Source organism: Tenebrio molitor, chromosome 1 (assembly GCF_963966145.1).
Source record: "Tenebrio molitor chromosome 1, icTenMoli1.1, whole genome shotgun sequence".
Classification (NCBI taxonomy): domain Eukaryota; kingdom Metazoa; phylum Arthropoda; class Insecta; order Coleoptera; family Tenebrionidae; genus Tenebrio; species Tenebrio molitor.
This window is the reverse complement of record NC_091046.1, coordinates 42,397,057-42,411,192: the sequence shown is the minus strand read 5'-3', so window position 1 is coordinate 42,411,192 and position 14,136 is coordinate 42,397,057. Positions and strand designations below refer to the sequence as shown.

The following is a 14,136-nucleotide window of genomic DNA, read 5'->3' as shown; positions in this document are numbered from 1 at the left end:
TGTGTTATCTTTTTATGTGCTTTCCTTTTATCCGAAGGTCTTTTTCGTTTAATGCACGGAATCGTTTTACAAATAAACACCATTTTATTGATAATTTTACCAAATCTGTGTTGGAAATGTTTCGGGACGTTCATGTTGAAACATGGGGTGATATAATTTTCTACAACGATAAGTTGTTACGACTGTTATCATAACTGATAAGTCCATGTGGTAATTCTATTCACAAGGACAAAAATGCAATAAAGAAAAAGGTGATTTCGAAGCTTTTATTGTCCTAACAAAGGCCTACCAAATTATTTTTTTAGTCTTTCACGTCTGGGGTCTACTTTACAATCCATATTTTCATTTGATATTTCTTAAATTTTATCGGCATCAAATTGAATTTTTTACGATCACAAAAAATATGCTTTTGTTCAATTTTAGTTGTCAAACCTTTAGATTTTATTATTATACAACTTCGGCGTAGAAAGCTATTCCTCAGACCGGAGCCATAAATTAGTGACATTATAAAATGTAAATATTTTGTCAAAGGTAATAATGACAACTCACTTCATTGAAAGTTTTTTCTGTGCGAATCCGTTTTAGACTCGCTCCTGTATAACAAAAAAAAAAAAAAAAAGTAAAGCAACTATGTATTAAGAAGTACGTAATAGTAACTGAAATTAAATAAAAAGGTATTGAGATGCAAACATTTTTAAAAATCTAAGCCACATGTTTATAAAGTACAACTTTTTTTACAAGTGGGAAATTTACACACACGAGTGTTACGATCCCACGCGTAAAAAAGGTGCTTGATACACAAGTTGTAAACATATTTTCTTTACTACAAATGATTGGGAAAAAATAATTAATAAAACTTCAAAAGCTAAATTTAAAAACTGGCACCATATTGAAGTGTACACAAATAGAATTTTTTACAATTTTACGGTGATTAATGTGATAATTAAACACTGTCAAGTATTCCACTAGAAATTCGTTCCGTGTTTTCTTTGTAGCAACTTAAGCAAAATTTCGTGAATTGCAAGTGTACCGTTGCGTAAAATAAAGTTTCCCAAACTGTAAAATAATGTGTTTTATTTACGACCCTGTAATATATCCTATTTATTTCAATAGTTTGAGATAAGTAAGGTGTAATAACTTACTCGTGCCGTAATAAATGTTTTACTGCACGCTGCGCGGTAAAGTAAAATGATGAGAAAAAAAAAGAATATTAATTGACGCTGCCACTTTGTCTCAAAAATAATGTCCTCTTTGCAAACTTTCACAAAAATGAAAAGCAAATTTTACTGTTTATAAAATGAAGGTAGATAAAATTTTGTAGGTCACTATATGTATTATTATCGCAATTACGGGATTATTCAAATCGACCCAGCCTTGTTGTGCAAACCTCACATGCGTGTGATAATACATATTGTATTTAGGTAGTTACGTAAATAATAATTATTTTACACTACGAAAAGAAATGCTTCTCCAAACAATTGTCTTCGATCGGTATAATGTCCTTACCGTTCTTTATATTTAATATACAGTATACAGGGTCATTATAAATTATTACAGTAGGCGTTGGTGACGTAGTTGAATGTGCCGCAAGCCTCATAATATGAGTGAGACTAGTATCGTCGATAAGTGGCGCTACCGGTAGTACTGGAAATCTGTCTACTAGTTTGACTAACGTTGCCAGGCTGCGGCACATCCAAAATTTGTGTGGGTATTTCAATTTCAACGCCAACTGCGATGGGACAATAATTTATAACGACCCTGTAGTGAGAGGGGACCGTCTTCACTTATTGCGGTGACATTTTCAATTCCGTCGAATCTACAGGTTGCGCAATGGTAATAAGTATAGATACCACCGTGACCATAAAGATAGCAAGAAAGATATTTCTGAAATTTGTTTTTTACAACACCAAACGAAAAAAAATATATTTATTTCATGCGTTTAATAAGACACATTGCTGCGATTAAATCGAGTTCTCATTAAAAGTTTTTACACTGCTCTTCATTCTATCACAGAGCTCACAATCAGCAAAACTGCTGCAACTCTGGCCCTCAATTAAATCATCAGTTTGTGCCCACACGTTTTCTATCGGTTTCAAATCAGGAAACTGTGAAGGTTAACGCATAACATCCACTCTTCCTCTCCTGAACCAATTTTCAGCAAGTTTAGTTGAAGGAATGAGTGAACGAATAAAATAATGAGTGAACAGTGGGTCACCCTTTGGATAAATCTAGTAACGTGGAAATATGATGTCAAAATATTCTTCAAAAGATTTACATAAATTTACCGGAAATAATTTGTTGTTCCTGTTTCTTTCTCAACATGATTGATAAATAACATATGAATGAGTAATATGATAACAAAACATTCTCTTTCGTGGATGTAATAGCTGGAAGCATTACAACTCCTAAAATTCCATTTTCGAAAAGTTGCATCATTTTATAACTGCGGTATGTCTAATTTTCTTATCAAAATTATTTTTTATGGTGGCACATAATTAATTTCGAAATTGTGTAAATAACATAGACTTTAACAGCTTTAAATTTTTTTTTGAATTATAGATAAAAAGCATAAATGACTTTTTCCTAGTTTTACTTGCATGATAATGTAACACCGCCTGAGCAACAATTACTGTTTGAGCTGGCAATAAAACTATGGTGACTTTTTTGCGTCTCTGTTGGGTAAATTTGTCACATAACCGGAAGTTATGTAATTTAATAGATCGCCGAAAATTAGGTTATGTGTGATGTGAAATATGTAAAGGTTTATTGAAGTTAGAGCGACGTTAGAGCGAGTTATTTACATTACATATGCGGTAGGCTACATTTACCAGCGCGAGGTTTTTAGACCGCGCAGCGGGGTGTTTTAACAAAAACCGAGCCACGTAAAATGCCTACCGCATAACGTATTAATCTTTTGAAATTTGTTGTAACCAATAATTTTGCAAAACCTGTCAAAGACTGACATTAATTAATGAAATGGCAGAAAGTTATCTATTATACCGATAACTGACACGCTTACAATTTACACCACAAGATGGCCATCAGACTTTAGAAGAAAACAATTAATTTCTGTTCATTTTTGAAAACTGAGCGGATGAATGGTAGCGGTATCTTGTCTTAGTATAAATGAACTTTACTTGTGATACGCTAAACATTTTTTTGCAGGTTCCAGAAAGCTTAAAATTTTCTTGTTATTTTACACACTTCGTGCGGTAAAATGACAGATAGTTTGATTAGTGTGTAAAAATCAAGATACACTAGCTGTTCAAAATGTGTAAACATGTCATTTAGAGTTGAGGAGGCCAAAAAGGCATTTAATGGTGCTGCTCCAAATGACGACCGTCATTTTATCAATAAAAGATTACAAAAACCAAGACGTTTAAATTTGGAATTTGTGACAACTGTCAATAATGAAAATAAAACAAACGGAAGTAGGTACAATTCAGTCTTGCTAATTTCAAGTAAAATTTTTTATTGCCAACTGAAACAGTAATTGTTGCTCACGCGGGATATCCCGTGAAACATAAACAAAATAATAGCAATAAGTTTTGTTATAATTAAAAAATCAAATTAAAAATAAAATGATTACATCATGCCAAAACTATCACATTTCGATAACAGATCTAATCAAATGTTCTACAAAATCTCAGACGAGCGTAACGTTTTAATGATTTTTTTAAATTTTATAAAATTACTCACTTCAAATACATATTCGAAATCTCGTTTCTGATAATATTCACTCACACCAGTTCGATGTTTATCTCTATTAGTCAATAATTAAATCGTCTTATATGTAAGCATTTTTATTTTAGATATTAACTACACCCCCTCACGATTTAATTTTGAAAAACTTAATTATTTTGTGTTAATAAATACAGATAAGTTACTAACAATCGCTAATTGATCCACTTCTTCATCCGGTCAACCGAAATAACATTTATAAAACCAATACTTTCTGTTTAATACGAATGTAATAATTATTATTTTTTCGTGTTCGTTTCCTGGGATATATACCCAGGAAAGTGGTATATAACTAAATATATAATATATAAATATATATTCGTGCGCTGTTACTTTTCAGGTATTCGGCCTGTTTTGCAGCACTTGGCTGACGCCTCGTGCTTCAAATTTCGGCCTCATACCTGAAAAGTGATCTGACAGCGCTACTCATATGAAAATAACTATTATTCAATAAAAGGTAGGAGTAAGTATTTTTTATCCCTAGTGTCTGCACGAATAAGACGACAAACATCTAACAACCATGCAATCTCCAATGTGTATTTGGTGTTGCCTGCACACAGCGATCAAAAGACAAACACAGTACAGGTTTTGTTTGTTTTTAAGTTTAAACACTCTTACTCAAAACTCGTTATAAATCAGAGGCGATTAATTAATAACCGTTGAATTCAACCCATTGGTTTTTAATTAGCAAGAAATTTACTCACGCTGCAAGAAATCGAGCTGCACTATTATTCCACATAGAACTAACTTAGTAATTTAGATACCCTCTCCTGATTGCAAATCGTAAAGGTAATTGTTAAATTGGCTCAATTACGCTTGTATATTGTCCATAATCTCGGTTAATGTTTGAAGATCTAAATCAACTCAGTTTCCACTTAAGGTAATTGTTCTACTTTTTGTGATAAAAAATTAACAAATTCTTCAGCGTGGCATAAAATACATCGAGATTATGTGTTGGCACCAAAAACAAAAAATACCAGAAGGTGTTATTTTTGAATTTTCTACGGTTCGTTATTTTCTTACAAAAGACAGGAACAGCAAAACAAGACAGTTGGTTCAAATTTGTGTATTACTGGTTGTCTAACGATAATTTTGATGGCGTAGTAAAAGTAAATTTACAAGAAATTACTACATCTTTGCACTATTAGCAGTAAACTTGTCAAAACAAAACCGATACTAGTTTTTTTTATTAAACTTCATTCAGTCTTACGTCGATGCGTAATGATATCGATCGCATTTTGTTCATCCTTGCAGGTGGGCTGAACAGCATTGACCTCGCAATCTAATTTGTGATTAACGTTAGATCTTTGTTCCACAAGGTGAGACTTTGCATAAATTAATAATTTGTAATTCTCCAGTTGTGCCGAAGAGAGTGACGACGAAGAACATGTGTATCATTTTTTTTGAGCGGGGGAATGTTGTGCCCTACATAAACATGGTATCACCGAATCAATACCGGTATTTCCAAAAAACCGTCATTTGGGAGACAAACTCCTTAGTCCCGGAGGTCCCGAAGACATTCCGGTCACGTCTGCGTTTAAAATGTCACGTGTAATGCCGACAAAGCGGATGCCTTGTATTCGCAAAAACTTACTCATTTGCCCTCTTGTTTATTGCTTGTTTAATATTCCGCCAAAACAATGTAAATATTTTGCTCACGTTCTCCTAATAACAGGCCCAAATTCGATGTAGATAATCGACAGTTATCACAATAAATATTAATTACGAAGCGCCAAGGACGGTGTTTTGAGCCACCCCGTACGCGAAAGCAGCTATGCAACCACAAATACTCGTTTCTAATTTGCATTTGTCTAATTACGCCCCCGGGCGGACGGAGTAAATAGTGCAGAAGCGCCAGCGATCTGTCCAACGTGGGGACATTTTTGTCGGGGGCGGCGGCGCGACTCTCCCTCGACCGGGGGCAGGCTGATTTCCCCGGAATCCGGGGAAAGTGGAGGAACGTCCGCAGGTGTCCGTACAAAGAGAAATCTGTTGTCCCGGTGTAAACTGGGCGAGTTAGGTGGGCGTAAATCTGGCTTCTCCTCGATCGTGAGCCGAGATGACTTAACAAGATACAGCGGGTGGAATTCCTAAAACTCCGTCTCTGTCTCGACCGTACGAAAATCGGTGTCTTCGTCTCAAGCTCATTATCTCACCTTCGTCTACCTACCCATTGAGTCTCTGGAACAACTGCCAAACTCGCCCGGCCCGGTCCACTTTACACGGACACGCACCTCGCGCGATTCTACCTCTTGGACAAATATTTACATACCAGACTAACTACTAGCCTTCATTTGTAATCATCTACGTAGTTAACACCACCTGAAATTACCAAAAAACGACCACTGCCCGAACGTGACGTCTACCTGTCACTGATTCGTCATTATCCCGTCAGGTCCGCCAACAGTGTTTTCTGTTTCGAGTTTTGGGCAATTATCGGCGTTGGGTTTCTGCAAGTGGACCATCGACAAACACCGGCCCGGCCAAGCTCGACACGGATTTCGGTTTTGTTTTTTTCGAAAATCGACAGTTTCGGAGTTGAGGAATTCGTTGTATAAATAATGAAAATATTTATGTTAATTCGACCACATATTTTGAAGATGTTGTCTATAGGTAGATTTTCGTGTTTATCGGATGTTAAAAATAACAAAGATTCTTTCAGAATATTACGTGCTTTATAGAACAATAAAAAAGATAAATCTGTAGTTAATCTTGGGCGGTGGGAGACCTTGGTCGGTGAAGGTAAAAAACGAAAATTTTTAACAACAATGGAAACGAGTCTAGACGGTATGAATCCAGATCGGAAGCGGTCTATTCACAGGGCACTAAAAATGCTTTTTCATTCAATTTCGAAATTCAATTTAGGCTCATGTGTATTAGAAAGACCTTTATTCTTTTTGTGGGCATTCTGCAAATGGAAATTATTGTTGTTTGACAGGAAATTATAAACTGTCACGATTTTTATTGCAATAATAAATATTACTAAATGGTTTTATTTTTACTTTGTAAAATAACATGTAATTTGCCAGTAAACGTGATAAAAAGTTTAAAAATCACAAATATTGGTTATAATTCAAGTTTAGGGATTCCGGATCTTGGAATAAATTGTCATCAACAACACATATTTTTGATCACATTAATTTGCTTTCAGAAAATGTTCTCGCAATAAGGAAGTAGGTAATATGGAGGAAAACAAGTAAATTTTATGTGCTCCTATCTGACACATGAACAATGAAACGTTTGTCGTAAATTAATTTAACTGGAACTAATTTAATTATGATTTTTTTTTTCAAGTGAGTAATTCAAATATTGAAATGTCTAAGTACATAACCATACATTACGAGGACAGCACATTTTATCAAAAAACAAAAAGGTGATTTCAATTTTTTTTTTTATTTACTTTTAAAATTATCAGTAGCGACAATCTCACGAATTGCTGGAAAATCTTGATTGACAATCCTTGTTAAATTTTGACAAACTGTCCAGGTAAATTTATGACACTTATTATTTATGATGTTATTCAGTCTTCCGAGGTGGAAACAAGTCGGGTTTAAAGTCACCCTCTTCCTTTATGGTTGTAATTTACAATGCACAGCGCAGTACTTAAGACTGCCGTATAACCATAAAACCAAATAAAATCCAAAATCTAGAGAATTAGGATAAAGTTACTTCGTGTGGTAAGATTGCATTTTTTAAAGCCCTTTTTCCACTTTTTTATTTTTTTTCTTAGTTTAAAAAATAATGAAAGTAAGGTTACTATACTAAGGATGACGTAACATTTTATCTGCCCCGCCCATTATATTTTCTTAGTTACCAATCAAATAGGTTGTTAAGACGATCTGATTTACACAGAAAAAAAATTCTGACATTCGAATTGTCTTAATGGCATTTAATTTTCTAAAACCTAAAACAATAATTGTGGATTTGACAGCAAAATTCTAACCTTAACTTTTTTACGTGGCAAATGTGATGAAAAATGATACAGATTGAATCTGGCTTTCTCATTGGTCAATTTATGTGGGCGGAGCAGATAAAAAGTTATAACAACAATACCGTAATTAAACAAATTTCATTCAAACGAATTTAGCACCCAAGTAGCAAATTTGTCTGCACAGAAATTTGTTGATATCACTATTTTCTAATTAAGATTTCTACAAAAATATTTACTGATGCGTAACAAGAAATAGTAGTTTATTTGACGAGTTTGTGTGTAAATTGGGCCTTTTTTGGTGTGCGTGGGCCATTTTAAAACGCGAGTGAAACGAGCGTTTTAAAGCTCCCCGAGTGCCAAAAAAAGCCCAAATTACACAAGAACGAGTTGAATACAACGTTTTTTTGTTCGACGAGCCCCTTAAAGGTTCCAAATCGCTTAAAACCTTTAAAATTAGCTTGAGGTTTCGTTTTGACAAGTCGTGACATTTATCAAAATCCGTTCACATAGGAGAAAATTCTCAAATTCTGAAGTGTCGAACAAAAAAAAGATTTTTGAAAACTAAAAGTAGGTTTTTATTTTTATTTTGATAATTTTACCCAATCCAGAACTGCCTTTTATCGTATGCATTTTAAAAATGTCTATTGAGAATGACACATACTATGACATTTTTCTTTTCTTATTCTAACTTTGTTTCGCCCCATCTTTATCGTTGCTTTCACTGTTAACGGTCTCGTTCGTCTACAAAAAACTGTCGGACATCTTTTTCTCCTTTGTCGCTTCCTGGTGCATTCTGTTTCGATTTCGGATCAATAGAGGCAAGAAATGTGCGTGTAATTTGTTGTTGCTCATTTGAAGCGTTCGCCATCTGTTTACGTTTGCGTTATTGGTGACAATTACTACCAAGTCAGAGGATTAAGGGTGCAGCGAGTATTTGTCTAGGGTTGGAGTTTGGTTCCGGGACCTGTTTGGAGCCAGGACCGGTCCTTTATGTTCTTGGAATGCCCACCCCCCCATTTACACGCCATTATATGTTTGCATGGGGTGCCTTCCCAAACAAATCATCTTAACAAAGAATTCTGTCTGGTGCTTGGAGTAGGTAAAATAACTGTACAGGCACCGTACGGACGGACGCTTCAAGGGTGGTTTGGCTCCAGTGTTATCTCTGTTGACTTCCTTCTTGAACAAATTGATTTTCGTTATTATTTGTGCGGCATAAACACATAATTATACGAGAATATGGATTGCCAAATTTATATTTTGACGTTATCTTAACAGTAAAATAAACAGCTTATCTTATCACCGACGCAACGCGAGCACATTTTTTAAATTCGAAGAGACATTGTGTTCGATATGGCTTAATCCAAAACCGAAATGTTCGCCCGTTAATCATGTTGCAAAAAAATGTGTTTATCTTGTCACTCACTCTGATTACCTGTCGCTAATGGTGATTTCATATATTCCCTATCAACTTTTTTGTTTAATTTGGACGCCATACCAATCGTTCTTCATCATTGCAGCAGATATACCGTGTGAGCAACAAGTACTGATTGAGTTGGCAATAAATTCTGGTGATTTTTGGTGACTTTTATGTCATGTTCCAACGAGAAAACCATTTTATTAATAAAACATTACAAAAACCAAGACGTTTAAATTTGAAATGTATACCAGGTGTCAATATTGTCAATAAAACAAACCGAAATAGGTACAATTCACAGTCTTGAAAATTGTATGTAAAATTTTTTTTTGCCAACTGTAACAGTTATTGTTGCTCACCCTGTAGAATAAACATTCAAACAGAAGTACCAAAATTCGCATTTAAACAACACCAGTTGTTGATTCTAACGTAGATGTGTGTTTTAGGTTCCATATCCTACCACAATAATTTTAAATGAATAAATGTTTTAATGTTCAAAAAAAATAATGGGAGTCAGATTCAATATATTTTTTTAAATTGGCGGTTGCGGTCAAGATGACAACCTTGGAGCAAAAACAATCCTAATTGTAGACGTAATAAATTTATAACGACCACCGAGTATCTCGAGCCTTAATTACTTTTTACTCCAGTTCCAGTTGCGTAATTATAACGTGAGAAGAAAACCAGCCACATCACGGAGGAAACTAGTTTATCAATTATTGTAATGAGAGGATATTAAAACAGCTCCTAATGTAATATCTCTATTACGGCCTGTAATGGATCGGCTCGAATCGAGCTATTTATTCTGTTTATCCGAAAACGATCCAGGAATTATCTTTTTGTGAAGACCACCGCGGAACGAAAGAATCTCATTCGGTCGAACCGGTGAGAAGTAATATTAAAAAATTATGTTAAATCCAGGACAGGAGCGCCGACCTCGAATAAATTCGATGGGCACGCCCTTTGTTTCGTTGCGGCTTATCTAGGATTTAACCGCAGGTGCGGACCAGGAATTCCGAATAAAACGAGATTATTTAGTGCAAAATGAAATGCACGAAGATAAACAGAACCGGTCTGCGAGGACGGCGGATCTGCAGTAAAAAATTCAAATAACACAAAGGGTGCACCGCGGTTTTTTTTGGCACTTTTGACACTTTTTGTCGTGGCTACGGCCACGTCTCCCAAAGCATAACCAACGAACTCACCGTGTTTTTCCGATGGTCATTAAAAATAAAAACAATAATATTCGTAGATCAGACGATTGTAAAACGGAAAATTGATATCGTTGAAGACTAGGAGTGAAATGGAAATTAAACACAGAATTATGTTATTCAACATCAGTTCAATGAAAATAATTATCTGGAATATCCTCTTCTGTGGTAGGTGAGTACTGTCAAATTTTGTTGTCAAAATGGCGGAAGCAAACAACGAGACTTTTTTTGTGAAAGTTAATTATTGTCTGTTTATATTCCTAACAATGAATAACTGGATTTGATCAAGATCAAGAATAGACCACAAATTGGTCATTGACAAGAGTCTCAAGATTTGGAGTGAAAATATTTGAGCTTTCGTAAAGTTGATGTTACTTGTTTGAAATCGTGGAGACCGCTCCAGCGCATCTGAGTTTTAATTATTTTTAGGTAAATTTCGGTTGCGTAATTGAACGTGAGAAGAAAACCAGCCACAACACTATCGAAAGAATCTCTCGAGCGAACCAGCTGAGGAGCGACGTAAAAAATCGTGTTAAATCCAGAGCGGGAGCGCCGACCCCGACCGAATCCGCTGGGCACGCCCTTTGTTCCGTCGCGGCTTATCTAGGATTGAACCGCAGGTGCGGGCCCGAAATTCGGAATAAAACGACATCACTTGGCGCAAAACGAACGCGCACGGAAAGACAAACAGAACCGGTCCGCGAGGTTGGCGTATGAAGGTAAAAAATCGGGTGGACGAGCGATGCACTTCCGTCTTGTCTAAATTTGACGTCGGTCGCAGCGGCCAGCGCAACTGCGGAGTCTAGCTCGCGGGAAGTTGGTCGGCGATGTTTTATTCGGCGTTAACGAGGCGATGCGGCAATTAGACGTGGGAATGGGGGTCAAGGTGACGTGAGCGGACGCAGTCGAGAGCGAAGGTGTCGACGGCGAGCTTGGCGGCGGCGTCGCGGCCGGCCGGGGCCGCGTGGAGCACAAGATCCCGGACGACGGTCCATAAATTAGTAAAATAAACGTCTGGAGGAGAAATTAATCACGGATGTAACGATGTAGCGCGGCGCGCGGGAGTGAGACCGGCGGCGGTCGGGCCGGGTCGTGCGCAGTCGTGCGGCTGCCATTATTGCGAGCCGCCTCGGCCGGCCGGGGCGCGCCCTGATTGGCCGAGGCGAGCGCGGAGCCGGCGCTTGCCCACCGCGACTCAGTCAGTGCCCAGCGCAGGCAAAGCGGAGGTTGGTGTCGGCCGACGGACGACGTCGAGCAGCACAACAATCACCAGCACCACGTGTGCGTCGCGACGAAGCGCAGTGACAGCAGGAGCAGTGACGGTGCCGCGAGTGACGACCCTGGTGACATGGTGTGCGGCAGATAGTGGTGCCATGTAGTGAGCGAGAGCTGTGTGATGCCGCTGTGCCGTGGCCGCGAGTGAACCATGCCACACGTCTCGTCCAGTGGCGGCGATGATCTCGGCAGCACCGATGAGGTTAAGGTGTTTAAGGACGAGGGCGACGGGGAGGACGAGAAGAGGTCCTCTGAGAACCTCACCGAGGAGAAGAGCAGTCTCATCGACCTCACCGAGTCGGAGGTAAAGAGGACGCGAGCCGACGGACGATGCGCCCACACCGCGGTCCCTTCGACCCCACAAAACGATCAAAACAAAACAATAGGCGCCGGTTCGTGGCAGCAGCATCGCGAAGACGACGACGCTTCTTCTGTCGTCGATTACGGAACGGCGTTCGACCTACGACACCAGATTTTCAAATCGCGGCGGACATTTTTTAGGCAGAAATTTTGCGCCACAGTTGCCTCATTATTCCGGTTATCGATGATAAAACGAAATAGTACGGCACAGATAAGCCGGTTATTGCTCGAGCGAAAGTCCTCTTGTTGTGGCATGTACGAGTAGAGCGGTTTCCGAATGTCTAAAGCCAAACTTGTTTACTCAACGTTGCGATAATTGTTTACGGTAATTTGACAATGGGAAATTCGTCCGAACGTTCGAAACGTCAAATTTTTTTTCACAAATAGTTTTGGTCCGAGTTGCATCATTTCGACCGACGTATCATTTTGAAAATTTACAATTGATGTCAAACAGGTGTGACCAACAGGTCGATTACAGCCACAATATACATTTTTGTCGGATGATTTGATTTAAATTGCACAAATTAATGGTTGACCGAAGCATTCGAACTGACCAATTTAAATTGTTGTGTGGTACCTACTTCAATACTTGGAGTAAGTATTAGATGACCTCTAGTTGAAAGGGAAAATGATTGTATTTGATGTGAATTTTGTGTCTAAAGAAAATACAAAAAATGGATAAGTGACTGAAGTGCAAAATCCTGAAGTTTCATTGTAGCAGTTTCAACCTGATACGGTACAAACAAATATCAAAAAAACACTCCCCAATATAAAGAAAATGCATTTGTTATATTTAAAAAAAAATGAAAATAGTATTGGAAAATTAATACTTGATGAAAAATTAATGAAAAGTAAATTGTCTTGCACTTAATGTCACTTGTCTCTTAGAGTTTCGAAATGTTAACACATGTGACGATTTGAATTCGTTGGAGAATTTAAAAAAAAAAAAAAAGATTTTTAAAACATTTTTTACTTATTTACTTGCACGTAGGTAGAATCGGCGGTTGCAAATTGCCCCGGCCACACTAGTTCTTGATAAGACATGGTAAATTCCTCCGCTGAATTACTGAAGGACATTTCAAGAAACAATTATTATGTTACGGGTTTTTTCAACTTTCCCCGAGAAAATTTGTACCGACTTGACATAACTTGACAAGGGTCCACTTAGATGGGGTAGTTGACAAGAGTAAATTTTAATATTTGTAACACCAGAAGAAAATTATACCAAATACCCAAAATCGTTATTCCTTGTATGTTTGCGGCACTGCTTCGTAGTTATCAAATGATCGGTGCAATTTACCAGTGATTAATTAAAATTAACTGTTAGGAACAGTTTACATGTTGGAGTGTTGCCACCGGAGCAGTTTACATGTGCTCTGTGGAAAAATGGTTCAATTTTCAAAATTTCAACAAGCGACTAATGCAAACATGGCATTTTCGTCGTAGTCCATGTTAAATATTTTTAAACGGGCTGGTCAAGTTTAGACATTTGAAACGATCTAATTTCTATAGAATTCTCTTAGAGAGAAAGAAAATGTTTCCAAAATGTGTTTCTATAATCGTATCCGAAAATTCCCATAATTGAGAAAGCTATTGCGATTTGTAAAAAACGGTGGGTACGAAGATCTTTTAATGACCTTTTCTCGAAACTATGTCTTTTAAAATGGCAGTCGCAACATGTCAAGATCTGCATATGTAACCCAAGAAGCAAAATTGTAACTTTTATTTGTTTGAAAAAAATATGGATATGTGAAAACATTAATAAACGTGTACACCAAAGATCGACAGTAAACGGTTTTATAAATTTTTTAAAATCCTCAAAAAAGGATAAAATAAATACCCTAACCTGTACTATTGGATAAATTTGTTTGACAGTTAATAGTCGGGCAATTTTGAAAATTGTCAAGTCAATGGTATAAAAAAAAATCAAATGCACGCATATGAAATGTCATACAGATGTCAACTCGGTCAACTCTATCCCACCCACAGTTGCCACATTTCGTACATAGTTGCCATATTTATCGACAACCATTTTGAATACCTACTACAAGTGATCAAGAACGACTGCTTAAATTTGTGACACAGATTTTTTTTTAAATGCTACAACTGGAGAACTCCCGATTGTGACTTGACACTGAAAATAATTGTGTATTTCAAATTTTATTTCTTGCTACCGTTAATTTTTACTCATAACCTATCAT

General features: G+C 37.1%; 1 protein-coding gene across 2 annotated transcripts in view; it reads left to right on the top strand.

Moving 5' to 3' along the window:
- The first annotated feature begins 11,221 nt into the window (after window positions 1-11,221).
- Window positions 11,222-14,136, top strand: part of pan (pangolin) — a 128,318-nt gene continuing 125,403 nt past the window's right edge. The window contains exon 1 of one of the 2 annotated variants that reach the window (XM_069049280.1): window positions 11,222-11,879. In XM_069049280.1, coding sequence (XP_068905381.1) covers window positions 11,727-11,879 — 153 coding nt within the window. In that variant the 5' untranslated portion in view covers window positions 11,222-11,726. The remainder of the gene's footprint in view (window positions 11,880-14,136) is intronic. The other variant, XM_069049272.1, reaches the window with a different exon arrangement.